At 52.6% G+C, this 18,662-nt stretch overlaps 1 protein-coding gene across 1 annotated transcript; it reads left to right on the forward strand.

Annotated features, from left to right (window-relative positions):
- Positions 1-580: 580 nt before the first annotated feature.
- NOL6 (nucleolar protein 6) lies at positions 581-13,098 on the forward strand. The gene is made up of 26 exons (XM_055302681.1): positions 581-835; positions 2,278-2,484; positions 2,570-2,686; positions 3,979-4,158; positions 4,531-4,699; positions 4,920-5,054; positions 5,139-5,302; positions 5,390-5,510; positions 5,725-5,783; positions 5,867-5,968; positions 6,171-6,286; positions 6,455-6,632; positions 6,988-7,110; positions 7,276-7,424; positions 7,569-7,644; positions 7,867-8,007; positions 8,141-8,258; positions 8,340-8,494; positions 8,597-8,760; positions 9,088-9,240; positions 9,474-9,571; positions 10,311-10,435; positions 10,567-10,656; positions 11,048-11,242; positions 11,359-11,460; positions 11,690-13,098. Exons 1-26 carry the CDS (start codon positions 782-784, stop codon positions 11,837-11,839), a joined length of 3,441 nt encoding a protein of 1,146 aa, XP_055158656.1. The 5' UTR covers positions 581-781; the 3' UTR covers positions 11,840-13,098.
- The last annotated feature ends 5,564 nt before the right edge of the window (positions 13,099-18,662 follow it).

The following is an 18,662-nucleotide window of genomic DNA, read 5'->3' on the forward strand; positions in this document are numbered from 1 at the left end:
GGATGTGGGCGAAGGAATTCTCAAGTGGTTCTGCAGAAGAGTTTATAAATACCTAAAGACAAGACAAATTTGACAAAACAAACACTAAGGATGGGTACCTGAAGGATATATGTTCACTATATTATTACACTGTTTTGGTAGTTTTGGAAAACTTAAAAATAAACTGGAGAAGCTCTTATAATCGAGGCACAAGGCGATTTGACTTGAACTAAATTTGGTACTAAAGACAGAAGAGAATGAATGAATTTAAAATATATTTTGAAGGCAGAACTGACGAAGCTGGTGATTGGGTAAGACGTGGTGGATGAGACGGACAGGAATCGGCGGCGTGAACCAACAGCCCCGAGCGCCCAAGCTAGCCCCGCCCTTCCCCTTTCGACGCAAGCTGCGGAAGTGAGGGAAAGAAAGCGACCGCTAAGCTACAGGCAGGCTTCCGGTCTGGCGTCGCAAAGAGACCGTAAATGGGAGAAGCCGGCTTGGCTCCTCCCCCTCGGTGGGCGGGCCTGGAGAGTGACAGGTACCAATGGCGAGCGGCCCTTCGAGCGCTCACCCAATGGTTCCGGAGCGGGGCGGAGTCCTGCGGCACGAGGCTTGTCCCCACGCGGCGCGGGGAGTTTACCGCGGGGCTGCGGCAACTTTCTCGCAAGTCGTCTGCGGTTCCGCTGCCAGGCTTCGGTAATTGTGCGGAGGGCTTCCGCACTTCTGCCGACGTGGGAAGAAGTTGTGCCGAGCACGTGGGCTTCCTACCCGAAGTACTGGAGCAAGACCTGGGCCCGGAGTTATGGGGCCAGCGCCTGCGGGAGCCCAGGATCGCGGAGTTGCTGGGGAGCCAGAGGTGGGTGAGCCCTCCGGCAGGAAGGAGTGCTTTCTACCTGCCCGAGCTGGCAGAGCCTGGCAGCTCGCCGGCCAGGGGCGCCGAGGCAGTCCGTCCTGGAGGAGTCTTATTCCCCCACATTTCCAGTCTGGGGCACCGAGACAGTCGGGGGGGATGGGAACTTGCGTTATTTGGATAGAAGCGGTAAAGCTTCTTGAGCCTTTTCCTTCGAGAGCTCTCACCTGGAAGTTGAAGAGACCCCCGCGGCGTGGATCATTTTCCTAACCAGGTCCTTCTCCTCGTCATTCTGCGAGACCTTCTAATCCCTTGAGCCCACTTCTGTGCTCGCTGCTCTAACAGAGGGCACATGGTGGTGCTTCTGGGATCCTTCAGTGAGACTCTCCCCGTGTAGGAACGTGGAGTGGGGGCGGGGCCCAGGGCTGTAGGGGAGAAGGTTTGAGACCCTGCAGACCAGGGTGTGAAGCCTGCTTACACAATAGGCATCCTGGGCATCTGAGTGGCTCAGTGATTGCGTTTCTGCCTTTGGCCTAGATCGTGATCCTGGGATCCCGCATCGGGCTCCCTGCGGGGAGCCTGCTTTTCCCTCTGCCTTTGTCTCTGCCTCTCTCTCTCTCTCTCTCTCTCTCTCTCTCTCATGAATATTTAATTTATTTATTCATGAATATTTTATTTATTTATTCATGAGAGAGGCAGAGACATAGGCAGAGGGAGAAGCGGGCTCCATACAGGGAGGCCGATGTGGGACTCGATCCTGGGACTCCAGGATCACCACTGGGCGGAAGGCAGAGGCTCAACCACTGAGCCACCCAGGCAACCAGTAAATAAAATCTTAAAAAAAAAAAAAAATGCATACTAACTGTGGAATCCAGCTCAGGAGACTTCTTTCAAGTGTGCATTTTCTGCCAGGATTACTGAGGATTGGATGACATACTGAGTATATTTTACAGAGGCAGTAGATTCCAGCTCTTTCCAACATTTGGCCACTTAACATTATACTGATGTAGTCTATAGTCAGGGCTTGCTGGCAGGGGTAGAGCCTGGCAGGATTTGGATAGAGCAAGAGTGGAGATGGCATTTGCAGGTTCCCAGGACTAATCTAGCAGAAGAGGAAGCTCCCTGATGCATGGTACCTGGAAATACAAGAAGCTCAGGCATTGTTTAGGTCAGGACTCAGTCAACTACTAACCCTGTCAACTCCAGGCAGAGCTCCATGCTTGTGCTGTCACATAGACAGGGAGCCCTCAATTCAAGGAATTTCAGCCTAGAGCTTAGTAACATTCTTCTAAGTAATGATAATCCTAAGTTTTACAGTCTGGCTCCCATTCAAAAGAATGAACAGGAGCTTGTGAAGTTTTTGCCCACATCCCATTATGGTGGCACTTCTGGCAGTGGATGTTTGATGTCTGTGACCTCACAGTGGCTTCTCTCCTCACTGGCCACAGGTAATGGAACTAGCTCTGGAAGGCACAGGCAAGGAGGGAAAGAAGGAGTCCTCAAAGAAGCATACCCTGTCTGGGTCTCCAGTGGAGGGCCTCCTGCAGCCAGTGAAGCTTAGCCAGGCAGAACTGTATAAGGAGCCTACCAATGAGGAGCTGAATCGTCTTCGGGAGACTGAGAGTCTATTCCACTCCAGCTTGCTTCGTTTACAGGTACTATTGGGTGGCTGGGGCTTTGATTAGAGGCGTGGGCCTGGAACCCTGAAGCTGAAGGACTCTCTGCTGTCTCTTCTTACAGGTAGAGGAGCTACTAAAGGAAGTGAGGCTGCCAGAGAAGAAGAAGGAGCGGATTGATGCTTTCCTACGGGAGGTCAACCAGAGGGTCCTCAGGGTGCCCTCAACTCCTAAGAGAGAGGTAAAGCAGGCAGTGAGAAGAACTGGAAAGCCTAGGAGAGGTCCTCCATGTAGGCATCTGAAACAGCTTTTCTCTTTGCCAGAGGGGTGCTAGGGAGCTCATTTTCATTGCCACTGGAAGTACAGTCAACCACTTGTGCATTTGTTCAGCAAAAGCTTATGTTCTTTGTAGCAGTTACATTCTTAGGACACATCAGTGAACACAAGCTGTCTATTTTCTAGTGTTGGGCTTATGGATAGTAGATGATAAACGTGACAGGTAAACTGTGTAGCAATGTTAGAAAACAGTAAGCAGTACAGGAAAAGGAGAAAGTAGGGCGAGGTGAGGGGATTGTGGGGATATCGGAAGATGGGAGTGGTTTGCAAATTTATTTATTTATTTTAAATATTTTATTTATTTATTCATGAGAGAGAGAGAGAGAGAGGCAGAGACATAGGCAGAAGGAGAAGCAGGCTCCATGCAGGGAGCCCTATGTGGGACTTGATCCCGGGATTCCAGGATCATGCCCCGAGCCAAAGGCAGACACTTAACTGCTGAGCCACTCAGGCATCCCTGCTTTGCAAATTTAAATAAGGTGGTTGAGATAGGCCTTATTGAAGTGACATTAGTGTGAAGATCTGAAGGAAATGAGTCAGCCATATAGATATCTAAAGGAGGAAGAGCATGGCAGGAAGGGGAAATAAACACCACAAAAGCTCAAAGGCAGGAGTAAGCCTGATATGTTGCTTGGACTGAATGAAGGGAAAATAAGAGACGAGTTCAGAAAGGCAATGGAGGAAGGAGACATTTCACATAGGGCCTTGTACACTGAAACAGGGACTTTGCCTTTGCTCTGGGTGATATGAGAAACCGCTGACTGTGTACATTTTTTGGTAGCGCAGTGGTGTGATCTCACCTCATTTTTAAAAAGTTCATTTAGACTGTTGTGTTGAAAGTAGAATGGAGGAGAATACAGGTAAAATCCGGGAGATTAGTTAGAAACCTATTATGTGGTAATCCCCTGGAAAGTGGTGGCATCTCATACTAGGATAGAGAAGTACAGAAGCGGTCAGTGCCTGGATGCTCTTGACAGTGAAATGGGTATTCTCAACAGAGATGAGTCAAGTGATTTACATGTTTTGTGCTTGAACAACTAGTATGAAGTTTCCTTAATGGGGAGGACATGTTTACAGAAGGACGAGGAGTTTGTTTTCAAATGTGTTGATGCATTTAATGTGATATGTCTACTAGACATCAAGGGGACGTGTCCGGAAGGCAATGAAATTAATACGTATCACTGTCTTTCCCCACAGCTGACTGACCAGACTTGGCTCCCAGCTGGGGTTCGAGTTCCCCTCCACCAAGTGCCCTATACTGTGAAGGGCTGTTTTTGCTTCCTGCCTCCGTCTCAGGTCACTGTTGTGGGCAGCTACCTTCTGGGCACCTGTGTCCGGCCGGACATCAATGTGGACATGGCAGTGACCATGCCCAGGGTAAGGTCCAGTATTTGGGGGATGGAGAGGCCTGCTCCTTTACCACCTACAAATTCCTGGGTCCCTCTTTCTTTCCCACCTGCCACTGGCCAGGTGATTGAAATCTGAACTGGAAATCAAAAGAGAGCAGACCCCTGCTGTCTTCTTGAGGGCAGTTTAAATGTGCCCTTGGGTCAGTTGCTACCCTTTGGAACTTTGCCTTCTCATCTGAGAACTAAGTATATTGTTAGTCCTGGTTCAAACACTCCAGCCAGCAAAAATCCCTGAGGTTTCTAAACTGTGATTCACCTTGGCTTCCTCCTGGCCCCACAAGCCATCTAATAATAGTACTGACGGGACTGGTCATCTCCCCCTTCTCCTGACTCTCTCCAGGAGATCCTACAGGACAAAGATGGGTTGAACCAGCGTTACTTCCGCAAGCGTGCTCTCTACCTGGCCCACTTGGCTCACCACCTGGGCCAAGACCCTCTCTTTGGCAGTGTTCACTTCTCCTACACCAATGGCTGTCACTTGAAACCCTCGCTGCTGCTTCGGCCACGTGGTGAGAGGCACACACTGGGCTGAAGGCACAGTATGGGATGACAGATTTAGTGGGGGAGATATGGAGGCCTCAAATCCAAGGTGAGAAGTTTGGGCCTCAAGTTTTGGGGGGAAGGTATAAGGACCTCAGAATCTAAGGTGGGAGGGCATGGGCCCTCAGGTAGGAAGAGGGTGCCACAGGGGCCCACATGGCAGATCTGATCACTCTCTGTCTCCCTCAGGGAAGGATGAGCGCCTGGTCACTGTACGTCTGCATCCATGCCCTCCACCTGACTTCTTCCGCCCGTGCCGCCTGTTGCCATCTAAGAACAATGTGCGCTCTGCCTGGTACCGAGGGCAGAGTCCCCCAGGGGATGGTAAGCAGGCCCTGGTATCCAGGTGGAGCTGAAGGGAAGGATGTTGTGGGGATTTCTCCTCTCATGGCTTCTCCTCTCCCTCAGGTAGCCCAGAGCCTCCCACCCCCCACTATAATACATGGGTCCTGCAGGACATGACCCTTGAGTCCCATGTGCAGCTGCTGTCCACAGTGCTGGGCTCAGCCTTGGGGCTGAAGGATGGTGTGGCACTTCTGAAGGTCTGGTTGCGGCAGCGGGAACTGGACAAGGTGAGTTGCAAGTGGCCCAGCTTTCCTGCCTTACTGAGTAGCAGGCTGGCCCTGAGCTCACGCCTCTCTCTGCATCTTTTTTTTCAGGGCCTAGGAGGGTTCAGTGGGTTCCTTGTCTCCATGCTGGTTGCCTTCCTTGTGTCCACACGCAAGATCCACACCACCATGAGTGGCTACCAGGTCCTGAGGAGTGCCTTGCAGTTTCTGGGTAAGGTGGTGGGACTCGGAAAGGTCAAGGGTTTCACTCTTCCTATGAATCCTCTCATCGTATCAGGGATCATTCAGTTTCTTGCCATGAGACAGATGAGCAGATTGAATTCTAGAGGCAGGCAGTTGCAGCCACTTGACCGGAGGGATAGTGTCATTAGGGCTGGATCCCCTGGAAGGAGGACACCTTCTGACATACCTCTGGCTCACTTCAGCCACCACAGATTTAACAGTCAACGGGATCAGCTTATGTCTCAGCTCAGATCCCTCCTTGGTGAGTGGGGCAGGGCTGGGTCTGGGCAAGGAGGCTTGAAGGTAAGTCCCCAGTCCTGACTGGCTTCTCTCTCTGCCTCCCAGCCGGCCCTGGCTGACTTCCACCAGGCCTTCCCTGTTGTCTTCCTGGATTCCTCAGGCTATCTCAATCTCTGTGCTGATGTTACTGCCTCTACTTACCACCAGGTACCGATTGTCCCCCATTCCGGGGTACCCCTGATGTCCCAATCCAGATTCCATCCCTTCTGCCAGTACCAGAGCCCCAGAAATTCCTCTCCAGAGAACTTAGGTTAGGCATGTCTCTTGGTCTGAGCCGTCAGGTCCATGAAGGGAGGGTATAGTTGTGATAGTCTCACATGTGAGTTCCCTGTTTACCCCATGGCCGCAGGTACAGCATGAGGCACGGCTGTCTATGGCATTGCTGGACAGTAGAACCGATGACGGATTCCAGCTTCTGCTGATGACTCCAAAACCCATGATCCGGGCTTTTGACCATGTTTTGCAGTAAGTTTAGGGCAGGCAGGCTATGTCAGTGGGTCCTTTTTCCCTAAGGCTACACTGATGGGGTAGAGGTGCTCAGGGAGGTGTTCAGATCTTCCTGGTTTTGGGAGGGGTGGTATTTGGGGTCAGCAATACTTCATTCTGTCTCTTTGTCTCTTTGTGCCCCTCTAGTCTCCATCCACTGAGTCGTCTGCAGGCAGCATGTCACCGGCTAAAGCTGTGGCCAGAGCTGCAGGATCTTGGTGGGGACTATGTTTCAGCTGCTTTGGGCGCACTGACCCCCCTCCTGGAGCAGGGTCTGGGGTCCCGCCTGCACCTGCTGGCTCATTCTCGGCCCCCAGTCTCAGAGGTGAGGTGCTGTGGGATGGGGAGTTTGTGGGTTTGTTTATTTATTTTAAAGATTTTATTTTTTATTCATGAGAGACACAAAGAGAGAGACAGAGACATAGCGGGAGAAGTAGGCTCCCTGATGTAGGACTAGATCTCAGGACCCCAGATCACAACCTGAGCCTAAGGCAGACACTCAACCACTGAGACTCCCAGATGCCCTGGGAATTTGTGGTTTAAGGGGGACTAGATCTGGGGTCCCAGGGGATATAAAAGACCCCATTCCTGTAGCTAGATCTTTCTACCTAGTTGGAAAGTGGTTTGCAGACCAAGCTGGGGCATCCTTGGGTTGAGCTCAGCCTTTTTGCACCCTATAGTGGGACATCAGCCAAGATCCACCAAAGCACAGAGACTCTGGGACCTTGACCCTGGGATTGCTCCTCCGGCCTGAGGGGCTGACAAGTGTCCTTGAGCTGGGTCCAGAGGCCAACCAGCCTGAGGTGAGAAGCCCTGGGGTCTTGGGGGATGACTTGGCCCTGTTTCGGGGAGTCTGTTGTGTGCTGGCAGAAATGGTATGGATAATTCCCATGCCACTTGGATTGCAGCCTGTCAGAGATTTCTGATAGAAAATCTGATTTCTCCTACCACCCATTGCCTTTGTTCAGGCTGCTGACTTCCGCCAGTTCTGGGGATCTCGCTCAGAGCTTCGGCGTTTCCAGGACGGAGCCATTCGGGAAGCTGTAGTCTGGGAGGCAGCCTCTATGGCCCAGAAACGCCTTATTCCCCACCAGGTGGTCACTCACCTCTTGGCACTGTGAGTGTTAGCATCTGGATGCTGGGAAGCAGCAACAGACTGGGGAACCTTTTAGGAGGGTCTGGCCCAGGCTTTGTGCTGAGCAGCTAATGTCTCAGCAGCTGCTCAGCCCACACTGAGTCTGTGCTGTACCCCTTTTCCCAGCCATGCCAACATCCCAGATACCTGTGTCCACTATGTGGGGGGCCTTCTGGACGCATTGATCCAAAGCCCAAAAGAGGTAATGGTCATGTGTCAGGGATGGGATCAAGCCAGGGGTTGCAACTTAGCATGTGGGTGGAGAGTTGCAACCTCAGCCCAACTGCACTTCCCATAGTGTCCAACAGAGGGGGTGCTGGCTCTATGCAGCCTGGGCTGTGGCACAGTCCCAGGTGGTGGTGGTAGTTTTGTGTGGGGGATGTTCTATAGCATCCTGGCTCCCTGACCATGTTCTCCTTCTCAGACCTCCAGCACAGGTGAGGAGGCTCTGGCAGCAGCAGTACGTTGTTACGATGACCTCAGCCGCCTCCTGTGGGGGCTGGAAGGTCTCCCACTGACTGTGTCTGCTGTGCAGGGAGCTCACCCGGTGCTGCGCTACACTGAGGTGAGGTGTGAAGGGCAGGGAGCCCTTTCGTGACCTCTTTCCTCTGCCCCACCTACCATTATTCCCCCTTCCAGTTCATATGTTCACTCTCTCCCAGTCCCAGGCCCCTTCCTTAGCCCTGCTGCTTCCATAGGTGTTCCCACCAACCCCAGTCCGGCCAGCCTACTCCTTCTATGAGCACCTGCGAGAGCGGGCCTCGCTGTTACCCCGGCCCGACAAGCCCTGTCCAGCCTATGTGGAGCCCATGACCGGTGAGGAGCCTCTTAGGAAGGATGAGAGGAACCCTTCCCATTCCATGTCACAGTCTCGAGACCTCCTACTTTTCTTTCTAGTGGTATGTCACCTGGAGGGCAGTGGTCAGTGGCCACAGGATGCTGAGGCCATACGGCGGGTCCGAGCTGCTTTCCAGCTGCGCCTAGCAGAGCTGCTCATGCAACAGCATGGGCTGCGGTGTCGTGCCACGGCCACACACACTGATGTCCTCAAGGTTAGGCTGGTGCAGGGTAGGGATTCTCCGGAGAGGGAAGAGATAGGGTGTTAGGGTGCTGCAGGCTGACATGCATCTCCCACCCCATACTTCTTTCAACAGGATGGGTTCGTGTTCCGGATTCGTGTGGCCTATCAGCGGGAGCCCCAGATCCTGAGGGAAATGCGAAGCCCCGAGGGGATGATCTCATTGAGGGATACACCTGCCTCCATCCACCTTGAGAGGGACACAAGGCATTTGCCCTTGCTCACCAGTGCCTTGCATGGGTATGGCCGCCTGCACAGGTTCTTTTGCCTGTGGATCCTTCCCTGCTCCCATTTTGCTTTCCTGGCCACCTGCCTTTCTGGGAGGCCAGATAGTATAATAGGGATATGAATTATGGAGTCTGGCAAATTCTAGAACCCTCACCCTGCGACTTCACTGGCTAACCTGTTGGCATTAGTTAGGGGTATGTGAGATTCTGCATAGCATGGATCAGCACAGAGGGTAATTTCAGGTAAAGGTTGAGTAGATAGTGGTGGTGAAGCTGAAATATGGTTCTTGGGCCTTGATGGCCCGAGTCTCATTGTCACTACTCTCTTTCCCTTCTACAGGCTCCAGCAGCAGCACCCAGCCTTCTCAGGTGTGGCACGGCTGGCCAAGCGATGGGTGCGCGCCCAGCTTCTGGGTGAGGGGCTCAGTGATGAAAGCCTGGACCTTGTGGTTGCTGCTCTTTTCCTGCACCCTGAGCCCTTCACCCCTCCCAGGTGATTCCCTCCATCTTTTCCCTAGCCAGAAAGCTCCCCTTAGGGCCACCTTTCATCCCTTAGGCTGTACCTTCAATCCAAATGGAGGAGGGTAGCTGAAACAAGTGACAAAAGAGGTTCTAAGACACCCCTTGTCTCCCTAATCCATGCCAAGGGGTCTAGGCTGTCTAGACCATGAGGAAAGCCTTAGGATGGGTGGTTGGACCCAGACTCTGCTCACTCTTCCTTCTTAGCTCCCCCCAGGTGGGCTTCCTTCGGTTCCTTTTTTTGATATCAACCTTTGATTGGAGGAACAACCCTCTTATTGTCAACCTTAACAACGAGCTCACTGGTAAGTGATAGGACTGGAGACAGACTACTGCAGGAACGACCCTTTGTGGATGGCAGAGTAGGGTGCACAGGGTTTTCCTTGTCAGTCTGAGAAGTGTTTGTGTGTGTGTGCCTGACCCTGATGGCTTGGGGGTGGGGAGTTATTAGGAGGAAGAGACCCAGTTCGAGGCCTTAGGGAGTTCTGAGACTGTAGAGCTACAGTTTGCTTGTACGATGATCAGAAACAGAACAGGCTGGAGGTGGTAAGCAGGCTACCTAGTGAGAGTGGTGAAGGGGGGAGGAGAGTAGAAGGGTACCCTGAGCACTAGGTGAGAAGGCTTGTGGGGAGCTGGGAAGGGCCCGGATTAGAGAAAGATGCCTCGACCTCTTGGGGAGTGGGGGTGATGGTTTCTAGTTGTAACATGAGGAGCTCCTGGTCCCGGCAGAGAGGAAGGTGTCAGCTTCCTAATTCCCCAGGTGTGTGGGAGCATAGGGTTGGAGGGGGTCAAGGGCAGGCCTCAGCTTGTGCAAGCCCGGAAACTAGACTGGGGTGCCAGGCAGTGGAAAATTCTGCCTCTGGGCTGAGCTTGAGAGTTTAATGCCCTACCCAATGGAGACAAACATGGTGTCCTTTTCATTGCCTTTGTGTCTTGCGGGAGGGCCATTGAAAAATCCCTGTGATGGGTCACCAGAAGACCTGGGGCAGCAGAGCATGTCAGGGGAAAGGAGCAGGCTGACCCAGGACCCCCTCTTGTTCACAGTGGAGGAGCAGGCGGAGATCCGTAGTGGCTTCCTGGCAGCTCGGACACAACTCCCAGTCATGGTCATCGTTACCCCCCAGGATCGTAAAAACTCTGTATGGACACAGGATGGACCCTCACCCCAGGTTCAATCCTATTCCTACCTCCAAATTTGTGTTTTTCTTCCCCCATGGAAAAAGTAGGCCCAGCCTGAACTAAGAGACCTGTTGTTAAGTCTGATCTATTTGATGTACGTGTACTCCCCTCCCCCACCCAGATCCTACAGCAGCTTGTGGTCCTGGCAGCTGAGGCCTTGCCTGTCCTAGAGAAGCAGCTAATGGATCCCCAGGGGCCTGGCGATATCCGGGTAAGCCCCTGACCATGGGTAACTGGGGATTCTTGCCTTTGAACGTTGGAAGTCTGGAGCTGTAGGGCCTCTCATGGATGCTCAGTCTCCTCGTTTGCTGTGACTGAATCCAGAAAAGGCATTGAAGCTGCCCATGGTGCCTGACAGTGGTGGAGCCTATAGGAAAACCAGGGCCTGGCTCTATCCAGGCCTAATGTTTCCAGCCTATGCTCCTCCTGATGGATTGAAGCTGACCCCAGCTGTGGTTCTGTTCCCATCTTCAGATGAAGATTTGGATTCTTAATTGGGGGGCGGTCAGAAAAAAGGAAAGGAGAAAACCAAAGTGGGCTTGTAGAGACTTTGTGGTCCATCTCCCAGTGGGTGCTGCTGACCCCTTCCTACCCTTCCTCAGACAGTGTTCCGGCCACCCCTGGATATGTATGATGTGCTGATCCGCCTGTCTCCCCGCCACATCCCCCGGCACCGCCAAGCCGTGGACTCACCAGCTGCCTCCTTCTGCCGTGGCCTGCTCAGTGAGCCAGGGCCCTGTTCCCTGATGCCTGTGCTAGGCTATGATCCTCCTCAGCTCTATCTGGCACAGCTCAGGGTAGGTCCTAAAGGGCTGACTAAACCGGGGGAGGGGACATCCAGGTGAACCTGGGGCCATGGAGGGGGCTCTCAGGTGTCCACCTGTAGTTTTATCTATGTCCTGCCCTTTCCTAGGAGGCCTTTGGGGACCTGGCCCTTTTCTTCTATGACCAGCATGGTGGAGAGGTGATCGGTGTTCTCTGGAAGCCCACCAGCTTCCAGCCCCAGCCCTTCAAGGTGTGCTGACTGGTGATAACCCATGTGTTCCTGAGGGTGTACATGTGGTTCCATGTGGGCATGTATGTCTGTACGTGGCATGCTCCCCAAGCGACCACAGGTCACATGCGAAGCACGTGTGTTGTGTGTCTCTCTCCATTATTGCTGTTCCTCTCCACCCCCACCCCCCACCCCACTCCCATTTATTGTCTCTGGGTGTGTCTTTGTGACTCCTCTCTGGTTCCCCTAGGCCTCCAACACAAAGGGGCGCATGGTGATGTCTCGAGGTGGGGAGCTGGTGATGGTGCCCAATGTAGAAGCGATCCTGGAGGACTTTGCCATCTTGGGTGAAGGCCTGGTACAGGCTGTGGAGGCCCGAAGTGAGAGGTGGACAGTGTGATCTCCAGCCCTAGGAGCAAGCTATAGGTGACAGCGGGACTTCCAGACTTCTGGAGTAAGATGTCAGTGGCATTACCTCTACCCTTGCTACGTACAGGTCCTTCACGAAGTATCTGCTGGCCTGAACACACTGAGATGTCCCCCCAAAAGAGCCCTGCCCTAATTTTCTGTCCAGTGCTTTACCATTGGGGCAGGGGCCTGGTATTCCACAGAGTCCACTGGGCTTGTCTGAACTCCCAGGAGAGGAGAGTGAGCCAGCTCAGAAAGGGAACTAAATGACCCGAAGAGATCCATCCACCTCTCAGCTCTGGCCTGGGCTTTTTTTCTTCCTAGGATGTTTCCAGAAGCTTAGAGAGGAGGACATGTACCCAGGGTTGAGGCTCTATCTCCTTCCCATCACCAGGGTATGCACCTAGACCTTAGTGTGTCCTTAGGGGTAGTGTCAGGCCTTTAAATAGGGCCCAGAGAAGGTGAGATCTGCTGAGGGTCACAGAATACCAGCATTGAGCAAGGTGCTATTGTTTTCGAGGGTAGGACATGGAAAAGCACAGGGCAGAAGGGGCTAGGTGAGTGAAGGGGCAAGGGGTACAGAAAGCCCTGAGCGCTCCCCTGGCTGCTCAGCATCTCGCCCGCACCCCCCTACCCCCTCAGGCTCCATCTCTCTGCCCATTCATGTCTCAAACTGCCTCCACTGTGTTCCTGCAGTGGAGGTGGAGAGGGGAGCAAGACCCAAGTCCCGGTCTTCAGGAGCTCTCAGTGCCAGAGCAGGGTGGAGGGGGTGCTGCCTCTTTTCAACCTGGTCCACACCCCACTTCCGGCAGCCTCTCCCTTTTCCATCTCCCCTAATCCTGGACGTTTCTCCAGACTCAGCTCAAATAGTGCTGCCGCCTCCAACCCTTCCCTTGCCCCCAGCCTGAGGTGCTCTCTCCTCTGAAACACGAGAGCAGTGATTGTTCAGTTTACTTCATAGTCGCCTATAGTGGTGTGAACCTTTCTGTTGTCTGAAACTTGGATTTAAAGTTAAATCACTTGGGGGCAGCCTGGGTGGCTCAGCAGTTTAGCACCACCTTCAGTCCAGGGCGTGATCCTGGAGACCCGGGATCGAGTCCCATGTCAGGCTCCCTGTGTGGAGCCTGCTTCTCCCTCTGCCTGTGTCTCTGCCCCCGCCCCCCGTCTCTCTCTCTCTGTGTGTCTCTATGAGAATAAACAAATAAAATCTTTTTTAAAAAATTTAAATTAAATCACTTAATTTCCCCATGATCTTGGCTTTTCTGCATTTTTCAGTTTTAACTTTGTCTCTACATGTAAGCTCTTTGGGGGCAGGTGACATGTTTGAACATAGTTTTTGTGGCACCGAGGACAGTGCTGTGCTCCAGTAGGACACAGGTGTGTGCAGAAGGGGCAGCCAGCCAGGCAGATGGAGGGCAAGCAGGGCCACCAGAAGACTTCAAGGAAAGGGAATCATAATTTGTACCCCCTGCCTTGAGTGTGCGGGGTGGTGAAGGTGAGAGCCATGGCCCCAGAGTTCAGGTACAGCTGACATCCACCGAGTGCCTAGCAAATGCTGCGTGCTGGTAGGTATTTTACCTATTTCCTGTGTGGGAATTTGTACAGTAACACCAGCCCTGTGAAGTATGCTCTTAGTTATCCTCATCTTCTGGATGAGGGAGCAGGTGCAGCATCAGGCAGGGGCCCGTCGGTGGGGACACTCAGAGGCCTGGCTCTCAGGCTTCGTCCTTAAGGTGATAAGCCACATATGGGAACCCTGATCTCCACTTTGTCCCAATTTTGTTAGTCTTTGTGAACCTGTGCCGGTCCCTAGCTGTCACTGTCATAGGACTAGAAATAGGCATAGAGAATACATTGATGCACTGTGTGAGCTGGGGTCTGCATCTCCGTGTCCTTGATTCATGAGGGCCACACGTATGTGTGCAGGGCTTTACTGTTGGGGAGAGAAATGCAGTTCCAGCCTTCATGGACCTGCAGTCTGTGGTTGTCCCTGGCTCCTCCTCATTCATTTTTCTCCACAGCCCCTCCCTAGTCTAAGGAGGGATGTTGCTGGGCTGTTTCAGACCCTCCTATTTCATCCTCGGGTCAGCTTCAGTTTTGTGGCTTCTGACCTTTTCACAAACACAGTTCTAGATTACTCCAGTGTGGAATAATCTGCCCCAGGTCAGATTCTGCAGCAGTGGCTCCAAGAGGTGCAGGCAATAGGCCCCCCTTGGGAGTGAACCCTGGCCCTGCTACCTCTCTGTGTTCCTGGGCAGGTCACCTCCCCTCATAGGGCCCAGCCTCCCCACTTTTAAAATGGGGATGCAAACGGCTTTGTCAGGGTGCATGATGAGGTTAGGGAAGAGGGCCTGGAACTCAGACCCAAGAAGCCGCCCCATCCTTTCTGCACCTCCAGCATAGCTTAGGGGATGGGGTGTGGAGAGAGCTGGAAGCCCACGCTCGTCTCAGCCCCTCACATTGCAGCTTTGACCTGTTTTCCTCAGGTCTTCTCCGGAAAGGTGAGGCCAGTGTGGTCTAAGACGACCTTGGGGGTAAAGGTGGGTGGCCTGAGGAACTAGAACTTCACTGGAAGGAAAGGAGAGACTAGAAGGAACTGGTGAACAAGGATGTAGCTTACATCCCCATGGGTATGTCTGCCTCTGGGCTTCTGCATCTAACTTTGCAGGTGGATGTGGATTGGGGAGAGTCTGTCTGACGTATGGGGTGATTTATCTGCTCTGTGTGTTGGGAGTGTGGTGCACATGTCTATGTGCTAGTATGTGCAGGTTTTTGCCTTCAGCTCTGAGTCGCTGTAAAAGGGGAAATCTCTTTTTGAAGAGCAAGTCAGGAAAAACACTCAGATAAAAGGCAGAAACTCAAATTTTTACTGTGGATTTATTTAAATGGCCCTAAATAAAGCCTTTTTTCTTGGGATTTGGTTTCGCCAGTTCTGTCAGAACTTCTGAGCCTATGTAGTTTACATTTAATGAATTCTCAAAGAGTCCTCTCTTCTGACTGGTATCACCATCCCTTCTAAATCAGAAGCCTTTTGGAGCACCTGGGTGGCACAGTCAGTTGGGCATCTGACTGGGTTTGGGCTCAGGTCATGATCTCAGGGCTGTGAGATCTGCTCACAGTCAGTGGAGTCTGCTTGAGATTCTCTTTCCCCCTCCCACTCGTGGTAGCTCTCTATCACTAAGATAAATAAATCTTTAAAAAAATGTTTTTAAATTTTTAAACCAGAATCCTTTTGGCTATAGACTATTTTCTTCTGCCTAGCACCTTCCTTGGGAGAAAAAGAGCAAGACCCCAAAGCCCAGGGGTCCTTGCAGCAAGTTCCCATTCAATGAGGTCCTGAGGGCTGCTCAGATTTGGGCTAGTCTGAGTGCCCCCACCCCAGTAAATACACATGTAACCCCCCTAACATCCGGTATTTACTTTGTGAGTCATAGATTAATCCAGGTGAGAGATGAGGGGAGGGGAAGCCTGGGGCACGTGAGTCACCCCTACCCTACTCAGGAAGAGGCCAGCCTGTTTGCCCATCCTGCTGCAAAGACAGGAGGCGGTGTGGGGGGAACGGGACTCTTAGACTGCCCATGGCACTAATGGGGACCAAGGTGTTTCAAACCCAGAGGGAGACTCATTTCCCTTTCCCACTTCAGCTTCTGAAAATAAGATGGGGAGGATAATTTTTCTGGTTTGCATGAGGCCCAGAGAGGTGTAGGAACTTGTTCCAGGGTCACATAGGGAGCTAGAGGTGGAGATCCAAAGAATCTAGGCATCCTGGCTCCAGGCCTGGCTGCTGAGCCTGGGCTTTCCTGGATCCCAGGGCTGGGGTGAGGAGAAATAAGGGAACGAAAGCTGAGTTCTAGATCTGCAAAATGGGGCAGAGGAGAGTGCAAAGCCTGGCCCCCTTCCCTGTCCTGGGCCACCTGCCAGCCTTGTTGGTCTCTCTCCACCCAGGGCAGTCGAATGAAGCTGTTAGCACAACCTAGAGCAGCAGAGCCAAGGACAGGGGAGGGGTAGGAGTGTGCACACTCTGGTCCACCTTAGCTCAAGCCTGAATCTACTCTGTCTCCCTAGCCAACAATATTGTATTATAATCCACGAACTTGCTAAGAGACTAGAACTTAATTATTCCACCCACTAGAAAAAGGACAATTATGTGATGGAGGTCTAATTATCGCTACAATGGCAATCATTATATGGCATAGATAGACAGATACATCATCTTGGCCTTTCTCCAATCGGCCCCCTCAAAAATTCCCACTCCTATCTCTCAATCATGGGGTCTCCCTGGAGTCCATTTCCCACTGATCCCGGCTCTAGCCATCCCCAGGAAGTCATACCTAAAGTCTGACTGCAGATTCTCCTGCTGTAGTCTGTCTACTCTCCTAAATCTTTCTTGTGACGCCTCTCCCTGGGGCAGGCAGTTGGTGGCTGCCCTGTAATTAGCATCCAGACTGAGCTGGGATGAGGGGAGAGAATATTGGGGCTCACACGTGCCCATGACCTTTCTGGAATACCAGGTGCAGAGCTTCCTTCCACCACCTGTCCCCCATCCCATCCCCTTCAGACCACAGGCCTCTCAAAGAGCAGTTGTCCTGGGCCCCATCTCATGTTCAAGTTCCTATCTAATTCTGCTCCCCTCCAATTTTGCTGCCCTACTCTGCTCTGTCCCCTAAATCCCCACTTCAAACCCACCTCACTCCCTATAGCTGTTGCCCCGCATCTGGCCTCTGTCCCTCTGTGGCTTCCTTCCAGGCTGCCTGGCCTCAGCCTTTCCCCTCTAATACATCAGCCACTTCACAGCTGGAGGGATCCTTCCAATGCTTTCCATTAATTGGCAAATATAGACCTTACCACTTCCCTGCTTAAAACCCTCAGGCCTCCCATTAGCTTCTGTTCTTAGTAGTGGAACATTTGTCAGTTTTCATCTTGTTGAGAACCCTGATGTACCATGGTTAAAATTATGTGATCGAAGCAGGAAGTGGGGCCAGAGCTGTGCCTCCTTGTCTTCCTTCTCCCCATTTCCAGCTCCAACAGTCCCATTGAGAGCTTCCTCAGAACCCTGGGGATTAAAGAAGCACCGCTTGAATACCTCTGGCCTCTCCATAAGGCCCAGGCCCATAGTACAGAACCCAAGGCCCTTCCTGTGCTACCAGTGACCTTGTCTGGCTTCACTACAGGTGCTCTCATCGTGTACCAGGCAAGCAGCCATACCCAACTGGTCCTGGCCCAGCGGGCTCTCACCTGGAAGACCCTCCACAAAATCCCCAGCCAAATGTTTCCTCCTCCAGGAAGCCCTCCAGTTGCCTCTGCCTCCCAAGAACTCCATGTTCTCTTCCTGGCTGCAGTGGCCAGGCAAATGCCAGGCCCTAATTCAGTGCCCCCCTCCCCGCCCCCCACCACCCAGGAAGCCCATGAGCTTTTCTTTCTCCTCAACTTCTGGTCTTGATCTCTCATCCTTTGAGGCAACCATCCTTGTTCCAGAAGCTTTCCTGCTAGTGAAGAAGGAGATAGGAAAACAGAAAAACCAGGGGTTTCAGGGATCTGATCCCTAAGGTGTGAACATGAGCCTTCCAGACACCCTAGGCCTGTTTACAGTGATTGCCTGGACTGTGTCAGCAGCATGTCACTAACTCCCCTCCCCCCAGGCTTGGCATGGGGCAGGCCCAAGTGTCTGGCCAGTTAGTTTCCAGACTCCTCAACAGATCCCTGTCCTCTATCTCTGGCTTACTTTGTAAACACTGGACCCAGACCCACAGCCAGGCCCAGACAGGGACACACACACACGCAGATATGCACACAGAGCCCCTTGAACATGCAAATGCACACACAGGCCCTAATGGATACACACATGCATGCAAGAACCCTATGGTTGTCCTCATGTGTATGCGGACCTCCATGGATACATGTATCCACACAGCCAAGAACGCACATGGATGCAGGTGGATATTCATATATGAGGAAATGTGGCTCTGATCAAGGATGCAGCTTCTAAAATGAGTCTTTCTTCATATGTCGACTATGTAATAAAGTTTTTAAAGCCTGAAACACCCACAATCTTGTTTGATTCTTATAGAGGCCCTGGGGTGGGGGATGGGAGGACTCCATCTGAAACTTCCATGTGACTGATGAAGAACCTGACACTCTGAGGGCTGGGAGAAGAGAGCTGTCTAGGTCACCTGACTGGTCAGTGGCCAAGCCAGGCTTAGAGCTGAGATTCTGGGTCTGGTAGAGGCCTCTGCCCCATGAGCCTAGCCCTTGTGGCTCTGGACCCTTCCTCAGCAAGGAGTCCATGCCTCTGCCCATCCCTCTGCCTCCTCTATGACTCTCTGCTGTCTCCAGAGGGTACAAAGAGCTTAGAGATACTAGAAGGTGAACCCAGAGTCCCCAGGATAAGGGTCTAAAGGTAGATTTTTCTCAAGGTCCATCTGGACTTCTGGCTGGAAGTGCCAAGAGGGTAGTTTGTGTTCATGGGCTCTCTGCCATCTTGTCTGGAGACAGGGGGTGACTGTTGGTGCAGTAGGAGGAGATACTCACCCGCCCCCCCCCCCCAGTCTGGGGACGCTCATAATAGGATGATTCATCTCTGCTCTCCACTCCCAATTCCAGTCCAGAGCCAGCCCCCAACTCTTGAGGCCTAAGAGCAGGAATAATGTCCAGCAGTGGTCTAAGAGTGGGACACATTCTAGAATGGGAGCTCAAGTGTGGAGAGACTCAGAGTGTTCCTGTGTCTTGGCTCCCTGCTCCTCCCGTGCCTCGGGCCTGAGGCTCCCCCACCTCTTTGCCCCTCTTCACCTCTCCTCTTCAATCCCTTGGGGTTTGAA

This window comes from Nyctereutes procyonoides, unplaced genomic scaffold (genome assembly GCF_905146905.1).
Source record: "Nyctereutes procyonoides isolate TBG_1078 unplaced genomic scaffold, NYPRO_anot_genome, whole genome shotgun sequence".
NCBI lineage: Eukaryota > Metazoa > Chordata > Mammalia > Carnivora > Canidae > Nyctereutes > Nyctereutes procyonoides.